Source organism: Gallinula chloropus (genome assembly GCF_964237585.1).
Source record: "Gallinula chloropus genome assembly, chromosome: 25".
NCBI classification, from domain to species: domain Eukaryota; kingdom Metazoa; phylum Chordata; class Aves; order Gruiformes; family Rallidae; genus Gallinula; species Gallinula chloropus.
The window spans coordinates 4,285,594-4,298,961 of NC_140110.1; the positions used below are offsets into that span (position 1 = coordinate 4,285,594).

General features: G+C 49.0%; 1 protein-coding gene across 1 annotated transcript; it reads right to left on the reverse strand.

Annotated features, from left to right (window-relative positions):
* Positions 1 to 3,589: 3,589 nt before the first annotated feature.
* LOC311200978 (olfactory receptor 14A16-like) lies at positions 3,590 to 4,513 on the reverse strand (the record flags this gene model as incomplete). Its single annotated transcript, XM_084275277.1, has 1 exon — positions 3,590 to 4,513. One exon carries the CDS (start codon positions 4,511 to 4,513, stop codon positions 3,590 to 3,592), a length of 924 nt encoding a protein of 307 aa, XP_084131403.1.
* Positions 4,514 to 13,368: the final 8,855 nt, after the last annotated feature.

A 13,368-nucleotide genomic window follows, 5' to 3' on the forward strand; every position in this document is an offset into this window, starting at 1 on the left:
CACGATTTCAGATTTTTCCCACTGCCGGAGGACATAGTTTCCTCAGCTAAAACCTTAGTACATTTAACCCACACCTCAGGATGGAGAGTATCAACCGGCTGGTCAATGACCCCGATTTTTAAAAGTCTTGTATCAGTGAGAGTAAAATCTTTAGCCTTACACTCAATACCCCACTGCTTATGCAATTCCAATACGACCTTCACAAGGGCTTCCATCCTCCTTCTTGGTCCGGGAGCGTCCTCCCCGCCGGGCTGGTCCTGCTGCTCCGGCCACCATTTACCCGAATTCAGGCGAGTTTCCCGGGTTTCGGCTCCACTTGTTGCCTTTGTTAGGCACGGCGACCTGGTTCAGGAATGGCACTGCACTCTGGCAGCTCAGTCCATCAGCTTGCAGACACCAATGTGGTGGATGGCAAATGGCGTTTATTAGCGAGGGACATGGTGTTTTATAGCCTAGGGCTAAGATGTCATTCCCGTCCGCTTACCTCACCGGCTACCTACTATTGGTTACCTGAGGAGAGGTGGGGCCCTATCTTTCCATACAGCCCGAAATCTTTCGACCGCAAGGCCCTATCTACCGACAGGAAGGGAGATGCTGGTAGAGCCACAAAATGATGTCAGGCACTGATAGGCGCGTTCTCTTGGTTATGAAAACTGTGAGCCTCAAGCTTACAGGGGTGGCTAATGGCCTTCCATAGAGGATTTCAGGCCAGGAACCTTTTTCAGCCCTCCCAGCTTTTGTTTGCAACCTACAATAAAGGTGGGAAATTCTCCCTTTCCCTGTCTTCAGCAGCACATATACTAAAATTGGAACGATACAGAGAAGATCAGCATGGCCCCTGCGCAAGGATGACACACAAATTCATGAAGCCTTACACATGTATTTAAATTCCCACCTGGAGTGTTGTGTCCAGTTCTGGGCTCCCTGGGATAAAAAAGACAGGGATCCATCTCCTGGAGAGAGTCCAGAGGAGGCTACGGAGAGAAATTAATAAGGGCCTGCACCATCTCCCCTATGAGGAGAGGCTGAGTGACCTGGAACTGTTTAGCCTTGAGAAAGGGGGGACCTTATTAATGTTTATAAATAACTTAAGTATGGGATGCAGGGGGAAATGGCCAGCCCCTTTTCAGTGGTCTGTGGAGACAGGACAAGGGGCAGTGGCTGCAAGTTATAGCATGGGAAGTTCCGCACTAACATGGGGAAGAACTTTTACACAGTGAGGGTGACAGAGCCCTGGGACACGCTGCCCAGGGAGGTGGTGGAGTCTCCTTGTCTGGAGATATTCAAGACCTGTCTGGATGCCTATCTGTGCAATATGAGCTGGGGAGCTGCTTTGGCAGGGGGTTAGACCCAATGATCTCTTGAAGTCCCTTCCAACCCCTATGCTTCTATGATTCTATGATTCTCCTTTTGTTACTAATTTTGTAAATACATTAATAACAAATAAGGGCCAGGGAGAATTTCAAAGATGGATGCTGGTGGAGCTGGAAAAGATGTCAGACAAATTTTGGACTATTCAGTTGTCTATGAAAGACCTGTGCCCCAGGACTGAGGTACTTAAAGACATTTTTTGCTTCAGTCTTTAGTAGTATGATCAGTTGTTTCCTGATCCCCAACCCCTGAGTGGAAATATGGGGACAGGAAGTAGACTGAAGCCCAAATCATCCTAGGGGAATTGGTAAGTGACCTGCTCAGCCACTTAGATCCACATACGAGGGCACTGAGGGAGCGGGTGGAAGTTCTTGCCAAGCCACTTTCCCTTATTTACCAACAGGCTGACTGAGGTGGTTCTGCCTGACTGGAAGCTGGCACATGTGACACCCATGTATCACAAGAAGGGACAGAAGGAGGACCCAGGGAACTAGAGGCCTGTCAGCCTGACCTCGGTGCTGGGGAAGGGGATGGAACTAATCATCTTGAGTACCATCATGCAGCACATGCAGGACACTCAGGTGATCAGGCCTGGTTAGCATGGGTTTAGGAAAGGCAGATCTTGCTTGACCGACCTAATCTCCTTCTATGACAAGTTGACCTGCTGCTTAGTGGATGTGGGGAAAGCTGTGGATGTCATCTACCTGGACTTCTGTGAAGCCTTCATCACTGTCACCCACAGCATCCTGATGGAGAAACTCACCTCTCATGGATTCGATGGATACACTCTGTGCTGGGTTAGAAACTGGATGAAGGCTGGGCCCAAAGTGTTATGGTGAACAGAGTTAAATCCAGCTGGCAGAACGTTACAAGTGTTGTTCCCCAGGGCTCAGTGCTGGGGCACGATCTCTTTGACTCCTTTATTAATGATCTGGACAAGGGGATTGAGTGCACCCACAGTCAGTTTGCAGACGACACAAAATTGTGTGGAAGTGTGGATCTGCTGGAAGGAAGGAAAGCTCTGCAGAATGATATGGACAGGCTGGATTGATGGGCAGAGACCAGCTTTTTGGGGTTGACATGGCCAACTGCCAGGTCCTGGACTTTGGTCACAATAACCCCAGGCAATGCTACAGGCCTGGGACAGAGTGGCTGGAGATTTTCCTGGAAAAAAAGGATCTGGGGATCTTAGACAGGCAGATGTACGTGAACCAGCACTGTGCCCAGGTGGCCAAGGAGGCCAAAAGCATCCTGGGCTGTGTATGGAACAATGTAACCAGCAGGAGCAGGGAAGTGATTGTTCCATTATACTCAGCTCTGGTGAGGCCGCCCCTCAAGTGCCGTGTCTGATTTTGGGCCACTTAACAAGAAGGACATTCAGATGTTGGAGTGTGTCCAGAGAACGACAACGACTCTGGAGATGAGTTTGGAGCACAAGTCCTCTCAAGATCAGCTGAGGGAAATGGGCCTTTTTAGTCTGAAGAAAGGGAGGTTGAGGGGAGACCTTACCACTCTCTACAACTACCTGCAAGGAGGGTGCAGGGAGGTGGTATTCAGTTTCTTATCTCAGATAGACAGGGAGAGAATAAGATCAAATGGCTTCAAAATGCACCAGGGGAGATTTAGGTTCCATATCAGGAAGAATTTCTTTACTGAAACAGTAGTCAAGTGTTGGAACAGGCTCCCCAGGGAAGTGGTGGATTCACCATCCCTGGAGGTATTTAAAGGGCCTTTAGACATTGTGCTTGAGGACGTGGTCTAGAAGTGAACTGCGCAGGGTTAGGCTGTGGCTGTGGACTTGATGATCCTAAAGGTCTTTTCCAACCCCAGTGATTGGATGATTCTATGGTACAGAGGAGACAGGAAATTCCCGTTCTGTCATGGTGGGAAAGCATTGCCATTTCAGAAAATTAGTGGAGTGACTCAGCTGATGACAATGTGCTTGTAAGTTTTTATAAATGGCAGGAGAAAAATAAATAAGGCAAAAAATGTGCACCTTTCAAAGGAAACATGATGCAAAAGAAGCACAGCTCGTCGATACACACTGTCTGGGGAAAAAAAGTCAGCTACATACAGCACTAGAAATGGGATGAACGTGAAACATCTTATTACAGCTTAGACAACATAGAAGGAAAACAAAACTAATAAATATAGACTGGTCCTCACGTGAGTTACATGGCCAGCGGTATGCAGAAGATGATGAGCAGTTTATTACTGCTTAGAAACACCCAGTCATCAGTTTCCACATGGCATCCTTGAGCTCCTGGTTCCTCATGCTATAGATGAGGGGGTTCACTGCTGGTGGAACCACCGAGTAAAGAAATGCCAGTATCAGGTCCACAATAAGGGAGGACATGGAGGGGGGCTTCAGGTTGGCAAAAACAGAAGTGCTGAGAAACAGGGAGACCACGACCAGGTGAGGGAGGCAGGTGGAAAAGGCTTTGTGCCGTCCCTGCTGCGAGGGGATCCTCAGCACAGCCCTGAAGATCTGCACATAGGACACCACAATGAACACAAAACACCCAAAACCTAAACAGACACTGACCACAAGGACTCCAGTTTCCCTGAGGTAGGCATCTGAGCAGGAGAGCTTGAGGATCTGGGGGATTTCACAGAAGAACTGGTCAACAGCATTGCCATGACAGAGGGGAAGGGAAAATGTATTGGCTGTGTGCAGCACAGCACTGAGAAACCCACTGGCCCAGGCAGCTGCTGCCATGTGGACACAAGCTCTGCTGCCCAGGAGGGTCCCGTAGTGCAGGGGGTGGCAGATGGCAACGTAGCGGTCATAGGCCATGACGGTGAGAATATAGTACTCTGTGAAGAGCAAAAATAAAAAGAAAAAGAGTTGGGCCACACATCCTGTGTAGGAAATGACCCTGGTGTCCCACAAGGAATTGGTCATGGATTTGGGAACAGTTGTAGTGATGCAGCCAAGGTCAAGTACGGCGAGGTTGAGGAGGAAGAAGTACATGGGGGTGTGGAGGTGGTGGTCACAGGCTATGGTGATGATGATGAGGCCATTGCCCAGGAGAGCAGCCAGGTAGATGCCCAGGAAGAGGCAGAAGTGCAGGAGCTGCAGCTCCCGTGTGTCTGCAAAGGGCAGGAGGAGGAACTGGCTGATGGAGCTGCTGTTGGACATCTGCTGCTGTCAGTTGTGGATACCTGTCCAAGGAGGAAAAAGGTAGTGAGAAGTTAGGGAGCGATTCTTTGAGGGAAAGAGTTTCCAATTCACATTAACTCCCTGTATTCAGGAGGATATTTGGCTGGCCCCTTTTGGGAGGTCTGCTTTGTGCTGGCTTGAGTGTGCCACTGCTGGGAGGAGGGTCAGCTGTGGGGTCTTGAGAACTCAGTCCTGCCTTGCAGCAGTAAGTGAATAGAAGGATGTTGTGATCTCAGACTAAATCCCCTGTGGATAGCAATGAGCTTTTCAGCACTGTCACTCCTGTTTCACGAAGGGAAGAGCAGAGCTTTGGAGCTGTGGTTTTCTCCTGACTGAGAGCTGAGGAATCCAGTCTTGCAGGGCAGAGCTCCAAAGCCCTCCTGCAGTCTCATCCCACCCAAGGAGGATCTCAGCTCCCCGCTCCCAGCCAGGGACACACAGGGCTCAGTGCAGCAGCCTACACACAGGTGATGAGTGGCATTGCCACGGCCTCTGTGCCGAGATGTCTCCTGCATGGGGCTCCTCTCTGGGGCACAAGAGTCCCTGGGAGAGTGGTGCCATTGTGGGAGGCAGCTGCAGCCCAGCAGGAGCCCCCTGGAATTCCTCAGACCTACAGACGGGGGTTCTGAAGTGAGGGTCAGCTCAGTGCCAGCCCCACCAATGGATTTGCCCAGAGCCCCAGGAAACAGTGGGAGAAAGGCAACAAGAACAAGAGGGGAAACAGCGAGAAACATTCCACAGAAGGCTAGAAGGACAGGCACTCGGAGGGTTCTTCTCTCTGGGACAAGGACTCTGCACCATATTTCCATGTGTCAGACTTTACATCCACCACTTCTTTCCACAGTGCGAATGCAGCCATTCCCAGGAGAAGACAGCTGTCCTGCCCTGCCCCTCTGATGGGGCAGAAGGGCATCCTTTCCAGGCAGCACTTCCTGGTCCTAGAGAGAACCTGTCCTCCTGACAGACCCCACACACTGTCCCATGTCCCAGCCTTAAGAGATCTCTCCAGGAACAGAACCTGCATTGCCTTGCACCAGGGAAATGCTGTGGAAATTTCTCCTCCAGTGAGCTCTCAGCATCTGTCAGCTCTCTCAGCCTCACAGGTCTCCCCTCGGTGCCTACAGGCAGTGTCCCCAGCCCTGTGCACTTGGCAGAAGAGCTGCTCCTGGGCAGAGCTGTCTCTCTGCAGCACTGCTGGGTTGCCATGAGCTCCCCCCATCGCAGGAGCCTGGGCAAGCTCAGCAGGAGAAGACCAGTTCTTCTAGGCTCCCTCCTGGTGCCTCAGATCTCATGGGGATCATTCTATGATCTCATCTCTGACAATCTCAGGATGTCCCTGCCCAGGGGCTGGGGGTCAGCACTTGGCATTTCTGCTTCATCAGACGAAGCCAGGGTGTCCTCAGCATCAGAGCTGCCTGCACTTTGCCTGTGTTTGTCGTCATGGCCTCCAGTTGTCTGCTCTAACGAGCCCCTCGGGAGGCTTTGTCAGTAATGGCTCCCAGTGGGGCCTGTTAATGCTTCAAGGTACTTTGGGCATTACTCCTGACTTGGACTTCTTGAGAGTTTTCTTCACTCTCATCTTGGTATCTGAGGTTTGGGGATTCACAAGAAAAGGTACCATGGGGCTCATTAACATCCAGAAAGCCTTTACAAGCATGGATCTTCAACTCATTTTCATTAAAGAGCTCAAAACTCCTACAGCTACTTGGATTTTAGTTGGGTCCTTACGTTTCAAAGGAATTTCCCATGGAAGACCTTTTTTCAGTCATGGGTATTGTCTGCCATGGCTCAGTTGATAGAAGAAGTGACAGTAGCATTCTGTGATGGATATCGGTCTCCTAAGGAGATCTGGACAGGCAGGAAAAGCAGTCTTTTGAGATCCAACCCTGCATGGAGAACCTTGCTCTTCCCAAGCCCAGCAGTTCCCTCACTGGCCTCCTGAGACTCCCAACACTTTTCTTGGCATCATCTGTGCTCACAGGCAGGGACAGATTTCTCTGACAACAAACAGCAGTTCAACTTGACACAGTTTAATAACCATGAAATCTCTCTCCTCAGCTGCCTGCTACAGCCAAGCAGTGTGTGAAGGGGGTCAGCTTTCAGAGGAGATTCTCTCCCAGGACATTGTTATTCAGATACATAGAAAAGTCAGTTATTGTTGCAGTCTGGCGTATCTGGGTGCTCTGAGAGGATGGGGGCTGCAGAGATGGCTCCTGCAAGAAGCAGCTATAAGTTCTCTGCAGGCCTTGCAGAGCAAACATTGGTTGATCCAAGGGCAGAGTCACTGCTGACCAAGGCCAAGCCCATCAGTGATGGTCACAGCGCCTCTGGGAATCACATTTAGGAAAACATAAATGCAAGCAGCTGCCTTTTTCCACCAGAGAAGGGAGTGAGAAGATGCAACGAGCTGTGCAGACATCAAGGCCATGAAGAGGAGGGAGGATGCCCCCAATGTGCCAGAGTGAAAGATGCCCCTGCAGCCTGGGGAGAAACCCATGGTGGAGCGGGTGTCCCACTGCAGCCCATGGAAAAGGCCCAGACCCCACCTGCAGCCTGTGGAGAGGCCCCACGCTGGATGGAGCAGGGGGAGACATACAGGAGATGCTGTGACCTGTGTTGGAGCCAGCCCCTGCCAGCACTGGCAGCCCGTGGAGAGAGACAGAGACACAGAGATGAGCAAGGGAGAGATTTGTGCCAGACCAGTTTTGCTGGGGGGAGGCTGGTGGCCCCATGGAGGACTGGGACTGAGAGACACTGTGACTGATGACTGCACCCATAGCAGTGACCCACGGTGGGGCAGCTGGGGAAGAGCTGAAGCCCTGTGGGAAAGGACTCACCTTGGAGAAGGTCGTGGAGGACTGTCTGCCCTGGGTGGGACCCCACGGTGCAGCAGGGGGAGGGTGTGAGGAATGAATGACTCCCCTGCCCTGGCCAAGAAGGAAACCAACTTGCAAGGGACAGACCAAACCCCCATCTCCCAGTCCCTGCCCTTCCCGTGCCACAATGGGGGGGAAGAAGGGGAAGCAAAATCCTGACTAAACTGAAGTCTGCAAGAAGGGAGGGGTGGGGGGAAGGTGCTTTAAGATCTGGTCCCGTTGTTTTAAGATCTGGTCACACTTCTCATTATCCAACTCTGGTGTCACTGGGTGTGCAGTGTAAGAAACTAGAGAGTTTTCTGTCCTTCCCTCTGTTGAGTCTGTTTTGCCCATGTCGTTCATTACAGGATGATCTCTCCCTGTCCTTATCTTGGCTCCTAAGCCTCTTGATATCTATTTTCTCCCCTGTCCAAATAAAAAGGGGACCAACTTTGGTGGGTGTCTGGCCTCCAGCCAGGGCTAAACCACCACACCCACAAAAGCCACATGCCTTCTCTCAGCATCAAAGCTAATCCAGCACCAATGAAACCATAACGTCGTGCACAAGTAAGGTGCACACTCCTGCCCTGTCCACCACTCAGGCAAAGGTGATCTCACAGCATCTACCACTGACATGTCCCCATCCCTGGCTTGTCAGGTATTTTGGCACCACTGACATCACAAGGACATTCATAAGATATCTGTCAGTTCCTGGCCAGTCATACGTCCAGCTACCAGTAGCCTCAGAAGGACCTATTCTTCCCATAAGCCTGGTCCTAGACTCAGGCTAGAGATATTTCCTCAGAACCCACACAGCCTATTGGTCTTTTCTCTGCCTATCAACTATTCAGGGAGTAATGATACTCTCTACACAAGTTTTGGGCTTTTTCTGAGCTATCAGCTACTTGAGAACCACTGACATCTCAACACAGACCATCTGCCTTCTCTTGTCCTGTCAACTGTTCCAGAATCAGTGACCTCACAACAACCTCCACTGTCCACAGCCTGCTCCAGAGAGAGCACCCTGATGTGTCCAGTTGTTGCCAAGCAATCAAGGACTTTTCCTGTTGTTCATATTTCCCTACTAATGAGAAAGGATGGGACGCAGCCAGGACAGGTGACCCGAACTGGCCAAAGGGGGCATTCCATACCCATTCTGTCATGCTCAGCATAAAAGCAGGGGCTGGTCGGACAAGGCAGCTCCAGGACGTGCAGTTTTGGGGATGGTCCAGTTTTTGGGACGGCTCTGGGCTGCACAGTCTGAGTTGCGGGTTTGGTGAGAAACTGCATTGTGTGTCACCAGTTTCAAAGATTTTGCTACAAAGTCCTGTAACTATTGTTACATCTCTTTCTGCTATTCTAGTAAACTATCCTTACCCCAAGACGTGGGGTTTTGTTTCCTTGGTTTTGGGGTTTTTTTCCCTTTCCCTTTCCCTTCCCCCTCCCCCCCCCCCCCCACACTCCCTTTTAAAGAACAAGCGACTGTGTGGTGCTCGGCTCTCAGCTGGGGCAAAACCACATCTACTAAAATCCAAAACAAATCTGCCGCGACAGAGAGAGACGGGACACAGCTTGATGCAAACAAGAGTCGATTTATTGCAAAGAACCATTCCTTCTTATATGCTCTGCAGACAGCTGCTTTCTTTCAAACATGTGGTGTTCGGGTGCTACATCTGATTGGTCAACCTTTTGCTGTCACAGCAGCATCTCTATCTTATCATGCTAATAGAACTTCTAAAACCTCGTCAGACAGCAGATATACCTTAACAATAGAGGACACATTTTCCTGAAGCCTGTCCCAGCAGGGGGCCGTCAAAGATGCTGCCACCTTGTTTAGTTTCCCCGAGGTTCATGGCCTAAAGGCTCCATCCCGTTATCTGTTAACCTGGCAGTGCTTGAGGCTCTGTTTCCCAAACTGCATGCCACACCTCACAATCCTCTTACCTCACAATACCTTTAACTCAAAAACCCTTTACCTCACAATCCTTTTACCTCACAATCCCCTTACCTCATAATCCCTTTACCTCAAAATCACCTTACCTCATAATCCCCTTACCTCACAATCCCCTTAACTCACAATACTTTTACCTCACAGTCCATTTACCTGACAATAATTTTGCCTTCCAATCCCCTTAACTCACAATCCCCTTACCACACATTCCCATTACCTCAGAAATCCTTTACCTCACAATCCCCTTACAATGCAATCTCCTTACCTCACAATCCCCTTGCCTCACAATCCCCTTAACTCACAATCCCCTTAACTCACAATCCCCTTACCGCACAAACCGTTAGCTCAAAATACCTTTAATTTACAATCCCCTTACTTCAAAATCCTCTTACCTCACAATCCTTTTACCTCACAATCCCCTTACCACATAATCCCTTTACCTCACAATTCCCTTACCTCACAATCCCTTTACCTCAGAAACCCTTTACCTCACAAACTCTTTACCTCACAATCGCCTTACATCACAATACCTTTACCACACAATCTCCTTACCTCACAATCTCTGTACCTCACAATCCCCTTAATTCACAATCGCCTTACCTCTCAATCCCCTCACCTCAGAGTCTCCTTACCTCAGTCCCCTTACCTCACAATCCCTTTACCTCACAATCCCTTTGCCTCACAATCCCTTTGCCTCACAATCCCCTTGCCTCACAATCCCCTTACCTCACAATCCCCTTACCTCACAAACCCCTTAGCTCATAAAACATTTACCACACAATCCCCTCACTTCAAAATCCACTTAACTCACAATCCTTTTACCTCACAATCCCCTTACCTCATAATCCCTTTAACTCACAATCACCTTACCTCATAATCCCTTTACCTCACAATCACCTTACCTCAAAATCCCCTTACCTCACAATCCCCTCTACTCACAATACCATTACCTCACAATCCCCTTGACTCACAATCCCTTTACCTCACAATCCCTTTACCTCACAATCTCCATACCTTACAATCCCTATTACTCAGAAACCCTTTATCTCAAAATCCCCTTGCCTCACAGTCCCATTTCCTCACCATCCCCTTACCTCACATTCCCCTTTACCTCACAGTCCATTTACCTCACAACCCCCTTATTTTACAATCCCTTTACCTCACAATCCCTTTACCTCACCATCACTTTAACTCACATTTCCTTACCTCACAATCCCTTTACCTCACAATTCCCTACCACACAATCCCCTTACCTCACAATCCCCTTACATCACAATCCCTTTAACTCACAATCACTTTACCTCACAATCCCCTTGACCTCAAAATCCCTTTACCTCATAATTCCTTTACTTAACAATCCCTTTAACTCACAATCCCTTTACCACACAATCCCATTTCCTCACGATCCCCTTACCTCACAATCCCTTTACCTCACAGTCCATTTACCTCACAATCCCCTTACCTCACAATCCCTATTACTCAGAAACCATTTATCTCAAAATCCCCTTGCCTCACTGTCCCATTTCCTCACCATCCCCTTACCTCATAATCCCCTTTACCTCACAGTCCATTTACCTCACAATCAATTTATTTTACAATCCCTTTACCTCACAATCCCTTTACCTCACAATCCCTGTACCGCACCATCCCTTTGACTCGTCATCCATTTAACTCACAATCCCTTTGTCTCACAATCCCTTTACATCACAAATCCCTTGCCTCACAATCCCCTTACCTCACAATCCTCTTACCTCACAATCTGTCAATCAATTCTGTGACTTCATCATCCCCTTAACTCACAATCATCATACCTCACAATCCCCTTACCTCACAGTCCATTTACCTCACAATCCCTTTACCTCACAATCTCTTTACCTCAGAATTTCTTTACCTCACAATCCCTTTACCTCACAATCCCTTTACCTCACAATCCCTTTACCTCACAATCTCTTTACCTCTCAATCCCCATGCCTCACAATCCCATTACCTCACAATCCCTTCACCTCACAATCCCCTTGACTCATAATCCATTTAATTCACTATCACTTTGTCTCACAATCCCTTTACCTCACAATCCACTTGCCTGACAATCCACTTGCTGAAAATCCCCTTTAAATCACAATCCCTTTGCCTCAACATCACCTCACCTCCCGATCCCCTTACCTCACAATCCCCTTACCTGACAATCCCCTTACCACATAATCACCTTACCTCACAATCTGTCAATGAATTCTCTGACTTCATAATCCTCTTAACTCAAAATCATCGTACCTCACAATCCCCTTACCTCATAATCCCTTTACATCACAATCACCTTACATCACAATACTCTTACCTCACAATCCCCTTACCTCACAATCTCCTCAATTCAGAATCCCTTTACTTCAAAATCCCATCAACTCAAAACTCCTTACCTCAAAATCCCTCTACCTCACAATCCCCTTCTCTCAAAATCCTCTTGCCTCACAATCCTCTTACCTCACACTCTGTCAATCAATTCTGTGACTTCCTCATCCCCTTAACTCACAATTATCATACCTCAAAATACCCATACCTCACAATCCCTTTACCTCACAATTCCCTCAACTCAGAATCTCTTTACCTCATAATCCTTTCAGGTCACAATCCCCTTACCTCACAATCCCTTTACCACACAATCCCATTTCCTCACCATCCCCTTAACTCACAATCGCCTTTACCTCACCATCCCCTCAACTCAGAAACTCTTTACCTCACAATCCCTTCAACTCACAATCACCTTACCTAACAATCCCTTTACCTCGCAATCCCCTTAACTCACAATGATCATACCTCACAATCCCCTTACCTCATAATCCCTTTACATGACAATCTCCTTACATCACAATCCCATTACGTCACAATCCCTTTACCTCACAATATCCTTCCCTCACAATGTCCTTAACTCACAATCCCTTTACCTCACAATCCCCTTAACACACAATCCCGTTATCTTACAATCTTCTTACCTCACAATTTCCTTATCTCACAATTCTTTTAGCTCACAATATCCTTACCTCAGAATCCCTTTACCTCACAATCTCTTTACCTCACAATGACCTTACCTGTCGGTAGATAGGGCTTTGCTGTCGCAAGATTTCGGGCTGTACGGAAAGGTAGGACCCTCCCCTCTCCTCAAGTAACCAATAGTAGGTAGGCGGTGAGGTAAGCGGACGGAAGTGACATCCTATCATTGGGGTATAAAGCCCCGTGCCCCTCTCTAATAAATGCCATTTGCCGTCCACCACATTGGTGTCTGTGAGCTGATGGACCATGCTGCCAGGGTGTGGCACCGTTGCCGTTCCTGAACCAGGTTGCCATGCCTTAACAAAGGCAACAATTGGTGCCGAAACCTGGGAAACTTGCCTGCGTCAGGTGAACAGTGGCCGGGCGGGAGGATCTGCTCCCCGGAGGGGATGCACTGGGACCCGCCAGAGGGATGGAAGCCCTTGTGAAGGTTGTATTGGGATTGTGTACGTAGTGGGGTATTGAGTGTAAATCTAAAGATTTTACTCTCACCTTTGAGAGATTAGTAAAAATCAGGGTCATCAACCAGCCGGTTGATACTCTCCATCCTGAGGTGTGGGATAAATGTACTAAAGTTTTAGCCGAGGAAACTATGTCCTCCGGCAGTGGGAAAACTCTGAAATCGTGGGGGAGAGTCGTGCAGGCCCTCCGGAAAGTGATACAAGAGCAGGACACTTGGAGGGCGGTGAAAGAATGTTTGTTGGTCACCACAAAATTGGGAATCGGGGCGGCCACACAAACTTTGCAGCCCCCAGACAGTAATAAGCCTGCTGAGCCCGAAGATCGAGAGGGCGATAAGCCTCCTCCATCCCCAAACCCCGATCTGAACACGGAGGGTCAGGAGCGAGGTAAAACTTTTGCGGCGGGGCAGGAGCGAGCTAAATCGCTTACGGAGGAGCAGGAGCGAGCGAAATCTTTCTGGGGTGGGCTAGCCAAGGAGGCCAGGGCTGCCGCTAAGATATCAGAATCTCAGGAAAAATGGC